The sequence below is a fragment of the Populus nigra genome, chromosome 14, assembly GCF_951802175.1.
Source record: "Populus nigra chromosome 14, ddPopNigr1.1, whole genome shotgun sequence".
Taxonomy (NCBI): Eukaryota; Viridiplantae; Streptophyta; class Magnoliopsida; order Malpighiales; family Salicaceae; genus Populus; species Populus nigra.
The window spans coordinates 2,039,713-2,056,692 of record NC_084865.1 but is presented as its reverse complement, the minus strand read 5'-3'; the positions used below and the strand labels follow the sequence as shown (position 1 = coordinate 2,056,692).

The 16,980-nt window shown below is 30.9% G+C and overlaps 1 protein-coding gene across 1 annotated transcript; it reads left to right on the top strand.

Annotated features, from left to right (window-relative positions):
* The first annotated feature begins 2,940 nt into the window (after positions 1 to 2,940).
* Positions 2,941 to 15,030, top strand: LOC133672263 (MADS-box protein JOINTLESS-like). The gene is made up of 9 exons (XM_062092632.1): positions 2,941 to 3,208; positions 4,148 to 4,359; positions 10,076 to 10,154; positions 13,791 to 13,852; positions 13,941 to 14,040; positions 14,157 to 14,198; positions 14,409 to 14,450; positions 14,533 to 14,672; positions 14,772 to 15,030. Exons 2-9 carry the CDS (start codon positions 4,169 to 4,171, stop codon positions 14,788 to 14,790), a joined length of 675 nt encoding a protein of 224 aa, XP_061948616.1. The 5' UTR covers positions 2,941 to 3,208; positions 4,148 to 4,168; the 3' UTR covers positions 14,791 to 15,030.
* Positions 15,031 to 16,980: the final 1,950 nt, after the last annotated feature.

Genomic DNA, 16,980 nt, shown 5'->3' with positions numbered 1-16,980 from the left:
CAGAGGTAAAAGATTTTTTTAAAAATATTGTTATCATCACAAGCATTATACTAATTCTTTTCAAATATTTATTACATTTTAACTATATATATTCATTAAATTAAGAATAAAAACAAAGTAAGTTGTTTTCTCTGTTTTTTTAAGGAAATTTAGTTAGTTATTATCTAACATGTTGTTCCCTATGTTATTATAAAAGTAACCTGGCCTCATGTATCGTGATAAATCTTATATAAAAAATTAAGCAAAACAGATTATGGATAATATTTACCAATTTTTTTTTAGATAAAAAATTTAAAATTAGAAAAACACTAGTTAATTATTGACTAAAATAGAAACAGTAGCATAATAACAAGAACAGTTAAGCTAATACAATACGAAATCATCTCACCTTTTTCTGGTCATTAAATCTTTGGAAACACAGAAGAGAAACATAAATCATTCTAAAAGTCTGAACTTTCCTTACACTTCATCTGGAACTCCATTGCTTCACATTAAGAGCTAGCCTAATTTTATTCGTCTTAATCCTTTTTTTTTTTTTTTGGATAATCTTATTGGGTGAGAATCATGTATAATTTACCTGTAAAAGAGCTGGCAGAAGCAGCTAATTCAATCAACTGCAACGCAATTGATTTAATCATCCCAGAATTATCTAAGTAAAACAATCGCAGATGATGTATATACAGATACAACAGAAACAATTCGAAGCTAGTGACAATATCAGTCCAAGTTCAAAGCAATTCATTGATTTACCACCAAAGCAGAGCCATAAAGCTAACCTGCACATTCATATTAATTAAAAAAAGAAAGAGATTTTTCAAAACATTATCAGCCTGCTGTCCTCGAGTAGTTGCAGGTGAAAACCATGAAAGCCATATGGAAATCCAGATGTTGTTCCATGCACAGTAGCGTCTGGGAATCCTCGAAACTGAATGTTAAACGACGATGGGAAAAGTGATAGACCACCAAAAGCAGTTGAAAAAGTAATTTAGCATGACAATCATAATATTGAGTGTTTCTATATTAAATATGAAAAAATTACTCGTTTTTCTATGTATTATCTCCTTGTTTCTCGTAATTAAAAATAATTTATGATCATACCGTTGGGGAGGAGCATCCCTCCTTCCAAGTTCCGAGAATTAGTTTTTATTGTTTGGACTTTGGACAGCCCCAAAAATAATGGAACAAATTAAAGGAGATTTTTGCTCTTCATTTACAGTTTTTTTTATCTGTCAGAATTTTGAAATATATTTTCAGATAAGTAATTTTATGAATCAAAACTAATTTTATTTTTCAATCAAATTTTATTTCAATATATATATATATAATTTGATTCTTATAACATCTCCTTTAATTACCATACTGCTAATTAAAGAAATAAATTTTGATTTTTTCAAATTCGTCTCAATTAATATATATTCACGATAAATTTATTTCTTATCGATTCTTTTTAAATTTTAAGGGAAATAATGTAGGGTGTTTAAACTTACTTAATTATCACTAGAAGTGAGTAAAAAAACTGAAAAACTGATTGAACCGAAAAAACAAAAAAAATATCTAAAAAACCGAACTATAAAAAAAATCAATTAGAATTTTAAAAAAACCGACCGATTTCTTTCGGTTTTGTAAGCTTAAAATAAAAAAACCGAACCGAACCCAAACAAAAAAAATCAGAAAAAACCGAGTCAAACCGGGAAAACCAAACCACACCAATTTGGACCGGTTTTTGTTCTAAAAAACCAAATCAAAACCGGTCGGTTTGAATTGGTTTTGGTTTTTTTATAAAAATTGAACCGAATAAAAAATAATCACCCTTGATCACCACATATGCCGACCAATTAATTTCAATGTTTTTTGTTTTTAAACTCATAGATTTGTTTTTTACACTTTCATAAGGTATTCTGGGACTACTATTAGGTAAGATGTTTAATTTTGACAACCTTCTCTATTTTTGTTTGACATGATAGAAAATTTGGTTAATATAAAATATTTTATACTTCAATTATTAAAAAACATTTTTAATTCATAAAATATTTTATAAATTTAACTTATAATATTAATTAACCATTTCAATCACCCCACCATCACTCCACCACATACTACAACATTCTATCAGATCTCCATCCATCATGTCATTGATTTCATATTATCTGTATCATTGTGCAATAACCATTATAACTTTTATGATCATATCACTTTATTATTATAGTGACTATTACCTAATCACCATAATGTTATTTTACCATTGTTATTATTTTTATATTATTACTTATTGTAAAATTTAGAAAATCTTAAAACCAAACCAGAAAAGTAATGTGCTGGGTTTACTTGGGTAATCCAAGAGAGCTTACTTTTTATTTTTGTGTTTTAAAAAAATTTATTTTTTTTTATTTTTTTGTTTTAAATTAATATTTTTTTAAATCATTTTAATATATTAATATCAAAAATATTTTTTATAAAAATATTTTAAAAAACAATTATACCTCACCCGACAATGTAATTATCTTTATCTGTATTTGTAGCTGAGGAGTATTTTGTTTTTTTTTTTTGTTTTTACAGTATATTGTCAGCTTGTTATGTAAAAAGATAAAATGACGTGTCCCACTACTTGTAGCTATCGTCGCAATTACCTTGTACTAACCTGTCTGTAGAGACAAGCTGGAGAGACAACATTGGTACGAGGGTACAACGGCTAACCACTAGACAGCAGCATGGCTATCTGTACGGAAAGCAAATCTCACCGTATAAAATAAACTTTGACGTTAAAACAATAAAAAAATAAGAAAAAGGTTCCCCCTTAAATTGAATCTGACCTTTTATAGCTCGACAACAACCTTATTACCTTCCTCAAATGAAAATAAATAAATATTAAATACACAACTAGTAATTAATATATATTTCCCTACATTCTTTTTTCAATAACAATTACCATTTTGAGAAAATTGCAGACAGTGACTCTCTTGCTTGGCTATAAGAAGAATCTATCTTTTTCCTGCAAGCTAGGTCAAGATCTCCTGGTTAAAAATTTTTCTCTCTTATCTCTCTCTAAATGCCATCGGTGTAGGGACTTGACGTTGATTTCTGTGAGGTGTCGCGGCACCAGAAAAAGACAGGATAGATATAGTTAAGAAGAACCGAAACAAAAGACTTCTAACCAATCCTTGCAAGCTCACATCCTTCTTGCATAGCTCCATGACAGCTTGAATTATTGGTAGGTTACTCTCCTTCTTCACCACCTTGATTCTCTTAAGATTACCTTTTATGCTTTAAATTTTTAGCTAGGGTTGTTTTAGATTATGTGTTGTTTATTATTGTTGTTGTTGCTGCTGCTCTCTTTTATACTCAGTTCAAGATTCCTGGCTTGATTTGGAAAAAAGTTTGCTCTTTGCGGCTCTTAATTGTTTTTTTTATCTAATTTTCTTTCCCTAACTTTATCACAGAGGGGGATTCTATGCATTTCTATTTACTGAAATATTCTCTAACTGGTGTACCAGATTTTTTCTTCATTTTCTTTTTATTAAAATTTGTTTCCACTTTTGTTGAAGCAAGATAATTTTTTCATGATTTTCCATAATAAGCAAACTCTCTTAGTACAGTTGTTTGAAGCAGTCAGCAGACACTTGCTTTCTTCAATTAATTTTCCTCTCTGTGTTATAATTGTACCTTTATCTCTCTTTCCCTCTCTTTTGTGGGTAGATTTTCTGTGACCAAAGATCCCTCCTTGATTTCTTGCAATCAAGATCCACTATTGTACATTGACGTAACTCCAGATCTTCAATTGATATTCTTCCTTATGAAAGGACTTCTTTCGGTAATTAAAAGGAAGTGATCCAGCTTTCTTTACTTCGTCAAATTCATCACTCTTTCTCCTCCTCCCTTTTCTGTTCAAGTATACATGTGTGCGTATATGCCAATCAGAAAACAGTTTATTTCCCTGTAAATATACTTGTTAAGCATGCATGATGCATGCTTTTTCTCATTTTATGTAAAGGGTATTGATTTTTCTGTCTGTAAACATGGATATTGTCCTCTATTAAGAGCATATAACAAAGGGTCTGTGGTTTTTGTGCTCGGTCTCTCTCTCTCTCTTAGGGATTCTATTTTGATCATTATATATGCGATGACTTATCTTGGTTGATTTTGCATGAAGGGTGAGTTGAAGTGTTTTTACATGGTGAAGATGACGCGAAAGAAAATCCAGATCAAGAAGATAGACAACACAGCTGCAAGGCAAGTTACTTTCTCAAAGAGGAGAAGAGGGCTTTTCAAGAAAGCTTATGAGCTCTCAACTCTATGTGATGCTGAGATTGCTCTCACGGTGTTTTCTGCAACTGGCAAGCTTTTTGAGTACTCAAACACAAGGTTCTTCTCCCTTTCATTTTCTTATTATTTTTCCTTCTTTATTATGTCATCTGTGATCTCATTGATCAACCTAGGATTCATTAACTATGGTTTCTTCTGAACCCAACAAAATTGAAAAAAGAAGCGAATGGCTGAAATGGATGTACAATAGAATCTTTTGATATCTGTGAGCGAAATAATATTTCTTGAGGGAAAAGGAAAAGGAGAGAGGAGCTTAGGGAGAAATTGGTACTGATGATATGAAGGTTTTGACCATGTCAGTTGCTGCCACTTATTGCAAATTCAAAAAAAATTTCAAGGACTATTGACACATCCATTTGTGAGATCCTCTTAATGCTACCTATGTATGAAACTTGATTAGTTTATATTGTTTTACACACACACATGTATGCATGTATAGTTACTATGTTTCCTTCTAAAACAAAACCACCTGTACTTATGCTGCCATTAGAGACCTAAGCAACTGATATTATACAAGTTGTTTTTGCTATCCTCTGTACACCCAGAAACCACCACTTACTATAAGGATGTGCCATAAAATATAGGGCATGGACGACTGAATAAGGTAAGGCCTTCATTTTTCAGAAAATTCAAGGGAAAATTCTGAAACTTGAATACCCCTAAGCTAATATAGTACTACCTCTATGTATCCTTTGATAAATAGATTGATGGCAAGTACTCATATCGTATATTGATGTATGAGCAAATAGTGCTGTAGTCTGAAGTGACCTGTAGCATATATAGTTTTTATGTGTGAAAAAAAGAAGAAGGTCTCTTCATTGTCTTTGTTATGTACTATATTGATATAATTGCCTGATTTGTACTCATCAATTGTATTTATTTTTTCAGTATATCAATTGAGTCATAGAAACCAGAACTAGTTTTTTTTTTGTTGAAGAAGGTTTACATCATAAACAAAAAGTTTTTCCAATTTGTTTTACCATCAATAGCCAGTCTTCCCCTAGGTTTTTATCTGTCCATATATTCGAGCCAACCTCCTGTGTTGCCAGCATAAGATTTAACCTTGTCAAGCACATCTCCAAACTTTCTGTCTGTTTACGAAGCCTCCAAATTTTCTTACATATATTGATATGCTCCTGCCCCGATCATTATTTTCCTCGTTTATCTTTATAATTATGTCATTTTAGTTTCAAGATTAAATAAATGCTTCACTTCGTTCCATGTTAATTTGGATTTTAAGTTAGGGTCTTGATGTGATCCGATGCCTCCCCCAGCCCTCTGGTCATGAGGGATGGGAATGATAATTTTCTTCAATAAAAAACAAATCCTTCCTTGTTCAATTGCATTTACTCATCATCCATATGAATAATACCTTTGTTGAAGCGCAGATTTATAATATGACAAAATGAGAATTTGATTATTAGTAGATAACAATCGAACTGGTATTGGATTGAGGAGAGGTCGCTTGCTTGCATTGCTTCTTCTTCTTCTTCTTCTTCTTCTTGTTTTTTTTTTTGGCTAGCTTGCTTTTACTTCAATATGATAGAGGAGAAGTGAGGTTTTTAACATCAGCCTTAAACACTGCCTTTTCCTTTTCTTCAATATATATAATCTACTCTTAACCACTGCTTGCTATTTCACAGGTAATGAGATTATGCTCTAATTTTAGGAAAAATGTATGATGAATCTTAATTAGGCTAGATAAGTGTCAGTTTCTCTCTAAACTTTGCTAATTCTTGGTTCTTTTATTGTTATATGGGATCAAAGTGATAGTCTATGTCCGTAGAATACTGCCAGTTCTCTTCGATTACTTTCATGTACTTTGCCAGGCATCCCTGGTTCTTGAACTTTCCCACCTTTTCTAGGTAGCTTGGTGCTCTATTAATATACTACGTACGAATTTAATTATATTTCTTCTTTCTCATATTACTATATGAGTAATACAAGAACAATGATTTTTTCTCCTGTAGTAGTAATGTGCATATGACGTACAAAAATCTCATTACTTTATGAATAACACCTAACAAAATTACGAAATTAAGAATTTGATCTCAAATGAAATCTTGTTCGAGAAAAGTCAAATATAAGATTAAAATTTGAGGGATTACTTTATAAATGACTTCAAACTAGGAAGAGGAGACACCCATTTAACCCCTAATTACCAATGTCATTTTTTTTTCCCTTTTTTTGCAAGGTCATGTCTTATAAATGCCTTCCATGAAAGTTTATTAATGTTGTTTTTACTTTCTCATATTACTCCTTTTTTACTTCTTGCACCAAAAAAGAAAAAAAAATAATTTCTTTTCCTACAATGTTTAATTCAATAGTTTTAACACCAATTTCTTTTTTGTTTTGGGATTAAAATTAATTAAATCACTTCCTTTTCTTTCCCTTTTGACTTTGTTGCTACTGAAAAAATATCAGAAAATAGTTGTATTCAATGATTCAATTTGAAGGATCTTCTTAGGAGGCGTACGAGCATATAGGAGAGGAAAGAAGTAAGTTACGATGACACTTTGTCAGTGCTTCTAATCCTACTCAGTATTTCGTAATGTTATTAATGAGTGAATAGTTTTGCTCCTAATTAAATTGAAAATTTGGGATATTTTCGAAAGAGTACTGCTATAAACAAACTTTTTATATAAAACTTTCATATAAATATGTTATAGTTTTTTTTCAATAAATTATCTATCATTCATGGACCTGCATAAATTTTATCACTTATCAATTAACATATTAATTTCTATGAAATTTTAATATAAAAAATTTGTTTGTAATCATTTTTTTTAAATGATAGTAGAGCTTATTTAATAAACATTTTAATGCTTCTTATTTTTTTGATAATCTTCGAGAGTATATTGAGAAGACTATAAAGCTAATAACAAAAAAAATACAAGCGATATGAAAAAAGAAAAAAAAATAAAAATTAATCTACTACAGCAAACAACAAAAAAACTACCTACAGCAAACAACAAACATTTTAATGCTTCCTATAAGAACATTTTAGTGGTAAGGTCTTTATAGTTAAAGATTTCCCATGCATATTTCACAAAATTTCTCCAGAAACCATGAAAAAGAAGAAACATTTCTACCTAAAGGAAGCAAGTGGTGTAAAACATTTAAAGCATATTTTTTCTATAAAAGCCAAGACGGCTGAAGGCCATCTTGCAGAAAACAACACAGAAAAATCCGTAAAGGTAGCGGGCAGAGAAGAAACAAGAACAGAAGAGGAAAGAAAACACCTTATGATCCTTGCTGAAGAAAAGCAGTGCAATTTAAGAACACTTTAATTAGCCTAGAAGAATACGTTCTGCTCATAAATTTATATTTGCTATGAAGTTGATTAATATTGGATATTTTATGATAAACACAAGCTATATACAACAAGAATTTTGAAAGAAAAATAAATTTCAGTTGCTTTACATTATTGCTAAATGAATTTTGGCGTGCATTTAAATTAAGGTGCCTACTCTGTGTATTTAATCCATTCTCTTTGAGCTATAGTGGCTAAGTAACCACAAAAAAAATGTATGACTCTAGAACCCTAAGCCTGGCCAATGATAAGACAAATATTCATCACATATTTTCTAAGAATTCTAGTAATTAACAATAAATCTTTTATTTTTTAAAACAAATTAATTCTATAAAATATTCAAGAAAAAAATCTAAAAAATGAAAAAGAGCTACATAATAAAACTTGTTGTGAAGCTCTTCTCTAGGATAAAAAAAAAAGATAACTAAAATATTTTAAATGTATTTTTAGAATTTTATAGGAAAATAAAATAGGACAAACTTATTTGGAAAAAAATCTAAAAACTGAAATTAATAATTGGTTTAACAAAAATATTATAAAATTTATTGGTCATTTATTTTTCAAAAATGAAGTTGTCGTGCCTATCCCAACAACAGTCGTTAATTTGAGCAAACATTCCTTTAATATGTAATTTTATTAAGAATAGGGATTGCATTTCCATTCTTGTTTTTAGTGAACAAAGAAAAAATAGTAAAACTGTAATTCACATTTAGTATGAAAATTAAAAATTTTTCATACTTGGAATATATATTTTAACTTGATTTTTGGTAGAGGCATCTCAACCCAAGTAATTTGTGCTTATATAAGGCTTGTGATGAGTTTAGAATTTAAAATAAACACCTATTAGGGTTTCATAGCTAATTTCAAGTTTGAATTTTATTTTAGAAGAAAAAACCTCTTTTTGTATTAATCTAATAAGTAATATTGTACGTAAAAAAAACTACTGAATTGAAAATGAATTTGAAACTATCACAAAATAGCCCTTGCAAACAATAATTCCATAGACATCTATTAGAAGAATTATGTATGGGGTACGTGGATATCATGTGATATGGACTGATTGGACAAGTTTCTAAAAGTAGTGGGGCAAATGTTTAGAAGGAGCAGGATGATCAAAGTTGAATTTCTAAGGACTACTATGAATATTTGAAAAATATATAAGGGGGAAATTGCCCCTTTCACATGCATGCATGTATTTCCATCCTTGGTTTAGCAAACTGATCACATGTTTTCATGTATGCTCGGGATGGGTTTTGGAAAAATCCAAAAGCAATTTCACATTTAGTATAAAAATAGATTTTATAGAACTAAGTTTTCAAGTTAAATATAAAGATATGGAAAATGTAATAATAAATCATTTATCTTGAGAAAAATATAAGACATACGATTTTGACTTTTTATTTTAAACTAGTTAATGAAAAAATATTCGTACTTAATTATAAGGATGGATTCAAGAAATATATAGAACATCCATAAAAGTTGAAGGACTTCTTTGCACTTTGTGGCGCTGTTGTCTGCTCTGCAAACATCCTTTTCGCCCGAACTCTCACCATGTCAACAAGGGATGTAAGAATATAATTTATGATGAATCTCCTTTCCCGTCATAAAAGAGTTTGTTTTTGTGAGCATCGATCTAAATAAAACTTTCATAGAAAATGATTGCAAATGTCATTGTTGCAGTGAAACTATTGTAGCAAAATAGGATTATCTTCGTGGTAACTTGTGTCCATCCTGTTACATACTTGGCTTTAGGATGAAATACGGGAGTTCTTGGGTTTTGCTGGCTTCTGTACCCAAATTCCTTTTTATTAGATCTTCTCAGTTTTATATTATTCTAGATTTTTTAGGGTTTTTGTAGTGTGAGATCTCAGCAAAATCACCAGCTAGATTCCAGATGTTTGATAAGTTTTTCAACAGGTAGTTTTGGAACTAGGCCTTCTCTTTCCTTGTCTTGATGCTACTTTATATTGGTCTTGAAGCATATATTTCTTATATTAGAGAGGTATAGATCAGTTAAACATTAAGCAAATGTGAGATTTAAGCTTTTGGCACTCACGGTACTGGATCTTTAGGATGGAAAATGAGAGTTCTCAAATGAACTTGCATATGATTTTAGGGTTTGTTATTGTTAAATTTAGCTACCGCTGTAAGCTTCTTTAATATAGGAGTTGTTATTGGTGTTGTATCTAATATTAGGGTTTACTTAATATTAAGATTTCTTTTACTTGAGATAGTTACCTTCCTATTGATAATCATCTATTTATCATTGAAAAGAGAACTTCTTTCTAATTAGACAAGAGAGGGTTTATTTCTGAAAGAATACTTGGAACAATCTTAGTAGCTAGCAGTTAAACTCTCTACCAATGGCACTGTTAACTAGTTTTACCCTATTTTTCATCACCAAAAATTCGTGAAATGACTTGGCCTACCTATTTTTTGAAGCATGGGGCAAGTGATTGAAAGGCGCAATCTGCATCCAAAGAACTTCAACACCCTTCATCAACCATCTCTTGAGCAGCAGGTAATTAGTTTTCTTGCTGTCGCTTATCAGGATTTTGAATTTGTACCCATATATATCAATATTGATGTTCATAGAAGAGGAAGAAATGAATAAAGGGTGAACGATAATTTCTTTTTTCTGTTGATTAATGCTGGATTGGTAAGTCAAATAATAAATGCGTGGCTACATTTTATTGTAATTAGTTTTTCTTTTTCTTCCCATTATTTTCCATGAAATCTTTTTTTTCCTCGCTTAAATGTGTCGATTTCTATTGTGAAGAGAAGTATAATTTGTTTTTCTGGATATCAAAAATAAGCAATCTAAACTTTCATAATTCTATTTGCGGCTACAGTTTTTTTTTTTTTTTTTTGATAAACTTGAGTATTATTAATAAAAGAAAGGCAGCCGCAAAGATAAAGTACAAGGCATGAAGCTAAAGAAAATTGCAGATATAGGGGCTAAAAACCATACCATATATAGTAGCATTTATTTCTTAGCAGCGTTGGTCCATAATCTAATCCTCTAGTTAAATCATACCCTGTATATGTGATGCTACCTTCTGTGTTGTGAGTTCAAGCTAGTTAAAACTCCTCACCATTGAATTACTCTAGACCAAAAACACCAGGAGCAATGATAGTACAGAGAAGGTGTAACGTTGATTCAATAAATTTGCTGCAGAAAAGACATCTTGTTGCATCCATATTGATGAGATTTCTTTGGGTTATTTTTTTTTTGTACAAAGTCAGTTTTCATAGCTAACCAGCATAGAGTTTTTGTTTTTGGAGGAGCCATGCCAGCCCGTATATTTTTTTTGGAATAATATTAGCTTTCCATTTACCTTCACCTGGGATTTACAGTATAAATCCCGTGTCTTTGCTCGCTTCCCAAATCTTCTTGTCTTACTTTGCTTAAGATAGTGTTTGTGATTGAATAATATTCGTCAAGTTTGTCAACTTTAATTGTTCAAATACCCATAACTCCCTCCTTTAGATAAGACTAGCTCCAAATCCAAGCACTATCCACCCAAGTCTCAAAGCTTGAGATTTGGCGTGCTTGTTGCATTGATATTGCAAAAAACCTTCAAAATTGATGTGAGAGAGTAGAGTATATTAATGGTGAGGAATTTAGCACACTCTTTAGGAGACATAGACGACCTGCCATCGACAGCATCTTCCCCCACCTCGTTCTTAGTCCTTAGTCTTGCCTTTATTTTGCTAACCATGTTTTGGATTCACCACATGTTGCTGTTAAGATATGCTTTGAAATAGGATACGGCATTGATTTTATAGCAAGAATTCATAAAAAAAGATGATGGTTTGCAACTTTACACCAGATAATTATTAGATTTAATAATCAAGTAGAGTTATATAATAACCCTAAATTTTAAATCAAATAATAAATCACAAACTACAAAGAATAAAATAAGCATGCATATGGAGCAATATATAAAAAATTAAATGAAGATGCCAGCCAAAGAATTTTTTGGCAATGCCTTTACCCTTCACAACAAGATTCTTCTTTTTGTGGTGTTCTTTGCCATTTTTTAACAATATTGTCTTTGTAGTCTGTAAAGGAAGTATTAGTTTTTTTTGGATACCTTATTATCCTTTTTATTTTGAACCTTAGAATAAGGTCATCAACTCCTGATTCCTTACACTTATGCTTAAAATAATTCTTAAAGTTTTTTCAAGATGGTAATATTTTCTAAATGATTTCAATCAATTAGAAAGATTCACTTAGAATAATCACTTCATTATGGATGTCAAGCAAGATGAATTGAAACTCGTGAACTTAGCTTATTACAATTCATGAATTGATTATCTTGAAATCTAGAAATTTGTCGACTTGGAACTTTTTCACTTCAGCATCTTTAGCCTTATATTTTCAATCCAAAGCTTCTTATAATACATTTTCACTATTAATTAAACTATACACATTATATAATATCTTGTCTAAGCCATTCAAGATGTTATTCTTGCACATGAAATTGTTAATTATACATCTATGCTACCATAAGTTCCATAATGATATGATCAAATTCATCATCTAAAAGCTTTCAAAGAGGAGAGATTGAACAGTATCATTTTTTTTTGCCACATTTCAAAATTCACACCTTTGAACTTCTCAAGTTTTTCACCACACACCAAAGTGATGATGAAATCCTCTTGAGGAAGCGGTGGTATTAGGTTTCTAACCATCACCACAAAATATAATGGTGATATCCTTGATGTTAATGTGAATTTACTAGTCTTGCTTTAACCATTTTTCTCTTTCATAACATGTCACAAACTTTTATCATTTGATTAAAATAAAATAATAAAACTCATCTTGTATAGTTTTATAACATGTAACTAATAAATGATTTTAAACTAAATTGATAGCATGGAGCAACATATGAAACATGTGTCATAAATTGGATTATTTTGTTTTATATAATAATAATAATAAAATTCACTTTATAAACTAATTGAGTTTTAAAATTTCTTAAGACTTTTGGATTTAGTAATCAAAGAAATTCTAATCTATTTTTGCAAAGACAAGTAAACTAAATTTGGAGTTGGTTTCTTATGATTTGTTTGTTCCCCTTTTTGTTGCTTCCCCATGTTTCATGTAATAGTTTTTGTGCTTTCCTTTCCTCTACTTGTTCATCTGATGTAAATTAGGCTATTAACTTTGTAGTCTTTTTTCTTAATAAAATTTCAAGTATTAAAAAAAAAGTAAACTAAATTTATTTAACTAAATTTGATTAATAATTAAATCTAAATTTTTAAATCAAATAACAAATCACAAACTACAAAGAATAAAATACTCTCTCTCTCTCTCTCTCTCTCTCTCTCTCTCTCTCTCACACACACACACACACACACACACACACACACACACTAAACTAGCATACCAACAAAAGATATTAAAGATTTAAATCATCAATAAATGTTACTTAGTTGTACCATTTATCCTTAAGATAAATGTTGCCTATCAATTAGTGCACATAATAGATGCAAATTGTCTCCTGTAATTTAACAATTATATTACTTAGTTTTGATGCTACTTCAACACTAAACCAACACACTTTCTCTGCAAATGAAAAAAGGAATGACCACAAAATATGAAAGTATAGGAAGATAATTGAGAAGGAATACCTTCTTCTCTTTTTATAAACAAGCAAACATCAATCTTTCTCTCTCTCTCTACATACATGCGCACGCGCCTTCAAAGAGAAGAGTTTCTATTTTTCCTCTGTTGGATAAAGACCATATACACAAAGAGGAGTTTCTATTTTTTAAACGTGGGATAGTTTTATGGTTGGATTTTGGTATTTTATCAACTCCACCAAGTTGTTATTTGATATCAATTTTTTATTCACTTATAATTGGTTTTAAACATTTTAATATTTTATATTATAGCACTCATGTTGAAGAAAATATTTCAAAAGATTTTAACCAAAAAATGGATGAATTTCACATCTAATCAGATCTCAAATATGTCCAAAAACTTTGTCTAAAAATAATTTTTTCCAAAAATAATTTGTTTCAAAATCTTTGAATTAAGTTGAAGGCATAGAAGATGATGATTTTGTTTCAAGAAGTTAACTTTATTAAATTATATAAGATAGTATGTTTATGCATTAACTAAGGCAATATTCTTTTGTCCTTTTAGCTTGATGGTGGTGTGCATGCCTTGTTAATCAAAGAAATAGCAGAGAAAAACCGTGAACTGAGGTAAAATTACAAGACTAATAATGGTTGATACCATAGATGAACATTCCTATTTTCAATGCTGAGACATATAATGATCAATTGATGACAGGCACATGAGGGGAGAAGACCTACAAGGATTGAGCTTGGATGAACTAAAAAAAATAGAAAAATCAATTGAAGGAAGCTTGCGTCGAGTGGTGGAAGAAAAGGTATATATGTGCAGTCTTTTCTTGTCTTGATTCGGTAGATAGGTTGATCCTGCATGTATATGCTGAAAACTTTGTACAATACCTAACAAATATGTTCTAACTTCTATTTGTTTTAGGAGGAAAAAAGTACAAAGGATATCAATGCTCTCAAGACCAAGGTCACATTCCTTACTACGAACATTTTCAGGCTATTTGTGTAAAAAATCGTAAAAGTTATAAATTAAGCTTCAAAACTTAATCCTGAATCAATAAAATTAAACACAGCCATATATATGATGTGCATGAACTAATATCATTACCATACTTGATCAAATGATCACAATGGTAACTCTCTATTCAATTTCATATTACCTTTGGTTAATTTTTAGGGGGAGCAATTAGCAGAAGAGAACCAGCGATTGAAGCAACAAGTGAGACTACGAGATCTCTCACGAATTTTCAGTCCCTTCTTGTTACAAACTCTCAATTTTGACTTCATTTTTTATTTGACAGGTGATGAATTTATCAGCAGCACAAGGGCATTTGCTCGAACCAGGCCAATCCCCAGATTCTTTAGTGACCAATATCAGTAGTATGAGCTCAGCTGATCCTCGCCAGGACAACGATAGCTCTTGTGCTTTTCTTACACTAGGGTTGGCTTGTTACACTCATTTTCATACAAATAATTTATTTTAATTGTTTTGATTCCTGATAATGTTAATTTATATTACGCAACTTCAAAATTCTTGCAGGTTACCTTTTCCTGATTGAATCCGAAAGATGGAGGGTTATCCAGCAATATTTAATGGCTTAGAAGTCATCAGTTTAATTATTAGTGTATTACTACTCCTTGCAAATAAAATATATTACATCTTGGCTTGTAGTTAATAAAATTCATATGTGCACTTTTCATGTCTGCTTTTAGTTAATAAAACTCATGTCTGCTTGTTGATTCAGTTGATATTTTTCCTAATGGAAGGACTTCTTTGGGTAAGTGATCCTGATTTTTTATTTTGTCAAATTCATCACTCTTCCTTCTCCTCCATTTTCTGTCCATGTCTTTGAAAATATGTAATACATGTGTGCATATATGTCAGTAAAAAAAAAATTGATTTCCTTGTAAATATACTTGTTGATGAGGTATGATGCATGCTTTTTCTCATATTTTATGTAAAGGGTGCTGATTTTTTTGTCTGTAAACACCGGTTTTGTCCTCTAATAATGAGCATATAACACAGGTGTATGGTTTTTGTACTCGGTCTCTCTCACTCTTAGGGATTCTATTTTGAGTAGTATGTGATGAATTATCTTGGTTGATTTTGCATGAAGGGTGAGTTGAAGTTTTTTTACATGGTGAGATAACTCGAGAGAAAATCCAGATCAAGAAGATATACAACACAGCTGCAAGGCAAGTTACTTCTCAAAGAGGAGAAGAGGGGTTTTCAAGAAAGCTTATGAGCTCTCAGACCTATGTGGTGCTGAGATTGCTCTCATGGTGTTTACTGCAATGGCAAGCTTTTTGAGTTCTCAAACTCAAGGTTCTTCTCTTTTTCATTTTCTTATTATTTCCTACTTGATTATGTCATCTGTAATCCCATTGATCATCCTAGCATTCATTATCTATGGTTTTCTTTGAACCAACAAAATTGAAAAAGAAGAGAATGAATGAAATGGATGTGCAATAGAATCTCTTGATATGCGTGAGCAAAATGATATTTTTCGAGGGAAAAGGAGAGAGGAGCTTAGGGAGAAATTGGCACTGATGATATGAAGGTTTTGATGTCAGTTGCTGCCAGTTATTGCAAGTTCAAATCCTTTTCCAAGGACTATTGATACATCCACTTATGGGATCCTCTTAATTTATAGTTACTGTGTTTCCTTCTAAAACAAAACGACATGTACTTATTCTGCCATTAGAGACCAAAGCCAAGTACTGATATTATAGAAGATGTTTTTGCTATCCTCTGTACACCCAGAAACCACAACGTACTATAAGGATGTGCTCATAAAATATAGGGCATAGACGACTGAATAAGGTAAGGCGCCTTCATTTTTCAGAAAATTCAAGGGAAAGTTCTGATGTGATCCTAGACCTCCCCAGCCCTCTGGTTATGAGGAATTGGGAATGAGAATTTTCTTCAATAAAAAACCAATCCTTTCTTGTTCAGTTGCATTTATTCATTATCCATATGAATGATACCCTTTTCAAAGCACAGATTGATAATATGACAAAATGAGAATTTGATTATTAGTAGATATTAATCGAACTGGTATTGGATTGTGGAGAGGTCGCTTGCTTGCACTTCTTCTTCCTCCTCCTCCTCCTCCTCTTGGCTTGCTTGCTTTTTCAGTGTTGGATTCATTGCTTGATCGGGGAGAAGTGAGGTTTTTAACACATCAGCCTTAAACTGCCTTTTCTTCTCCTTTTCCTATCATTAATACTGGGTTCTAATATATATATACACACATCTCTTCATTGGGTTGCAGGAAACTAACTGTAATCCTACTAACTCCTAGCCATTAATTGCGATTTCACAGGCAAGATTATATAAATATATGTTCAAATTTTTGGAAAAATTATAGGATGAATCTTAAATAGGCTAGATAATTGTCATTAATTGAGAATTAATCTCTCAGCTTCAAATCTTAAGTTTGACATTTCTTCAACAATGTTTTATTTGGAACCAAATCCTTCTATTATTTACTACAATATATCATTTTGCATGTCAAAACATAGGGTACGCTGAGGTTCTTGTTTCTTTTCAGCTTCAATGGGAAACTGATATTATACATCGTAGCTACATGCTTATTCGCCTTTTGCCTTTGTTATACTACTGGAGAAGTATCAGAAAATAGTTGTTTTACTTGGATTGCTTATTTGCTTTTGTGTTTGAATTTTTTTTAATTGAATATTTTAAAAATAATAAAAATTTGGTTTCATGATTTTAAATTAATGTCAAA

Bases quoted from the DNA above. Each gene is read 5' to 3' on its own strand.
- LOC133672263 (XM_062092632.1), top strand. From the start codon at position 4,169: ATGGTGAAGATGACGCGAAAGAAAATCCAGATCAAGAAGATAGACAAC. The intron at 10,155-13,790 runs GTAATTAGTTTT...TTGTCCTTTTAG, and splicing joins AACCATCTCTTGAGCAGCAG to CTTGATGGTGGTGTGCATGC. The intron at 14,451-14,532 runs GTGAGACTACGA...TTTATTTGACAG, and splicing joins ACCAGCGATTGAAGCAACAA to GTGATGAATTTATCAGCAGC.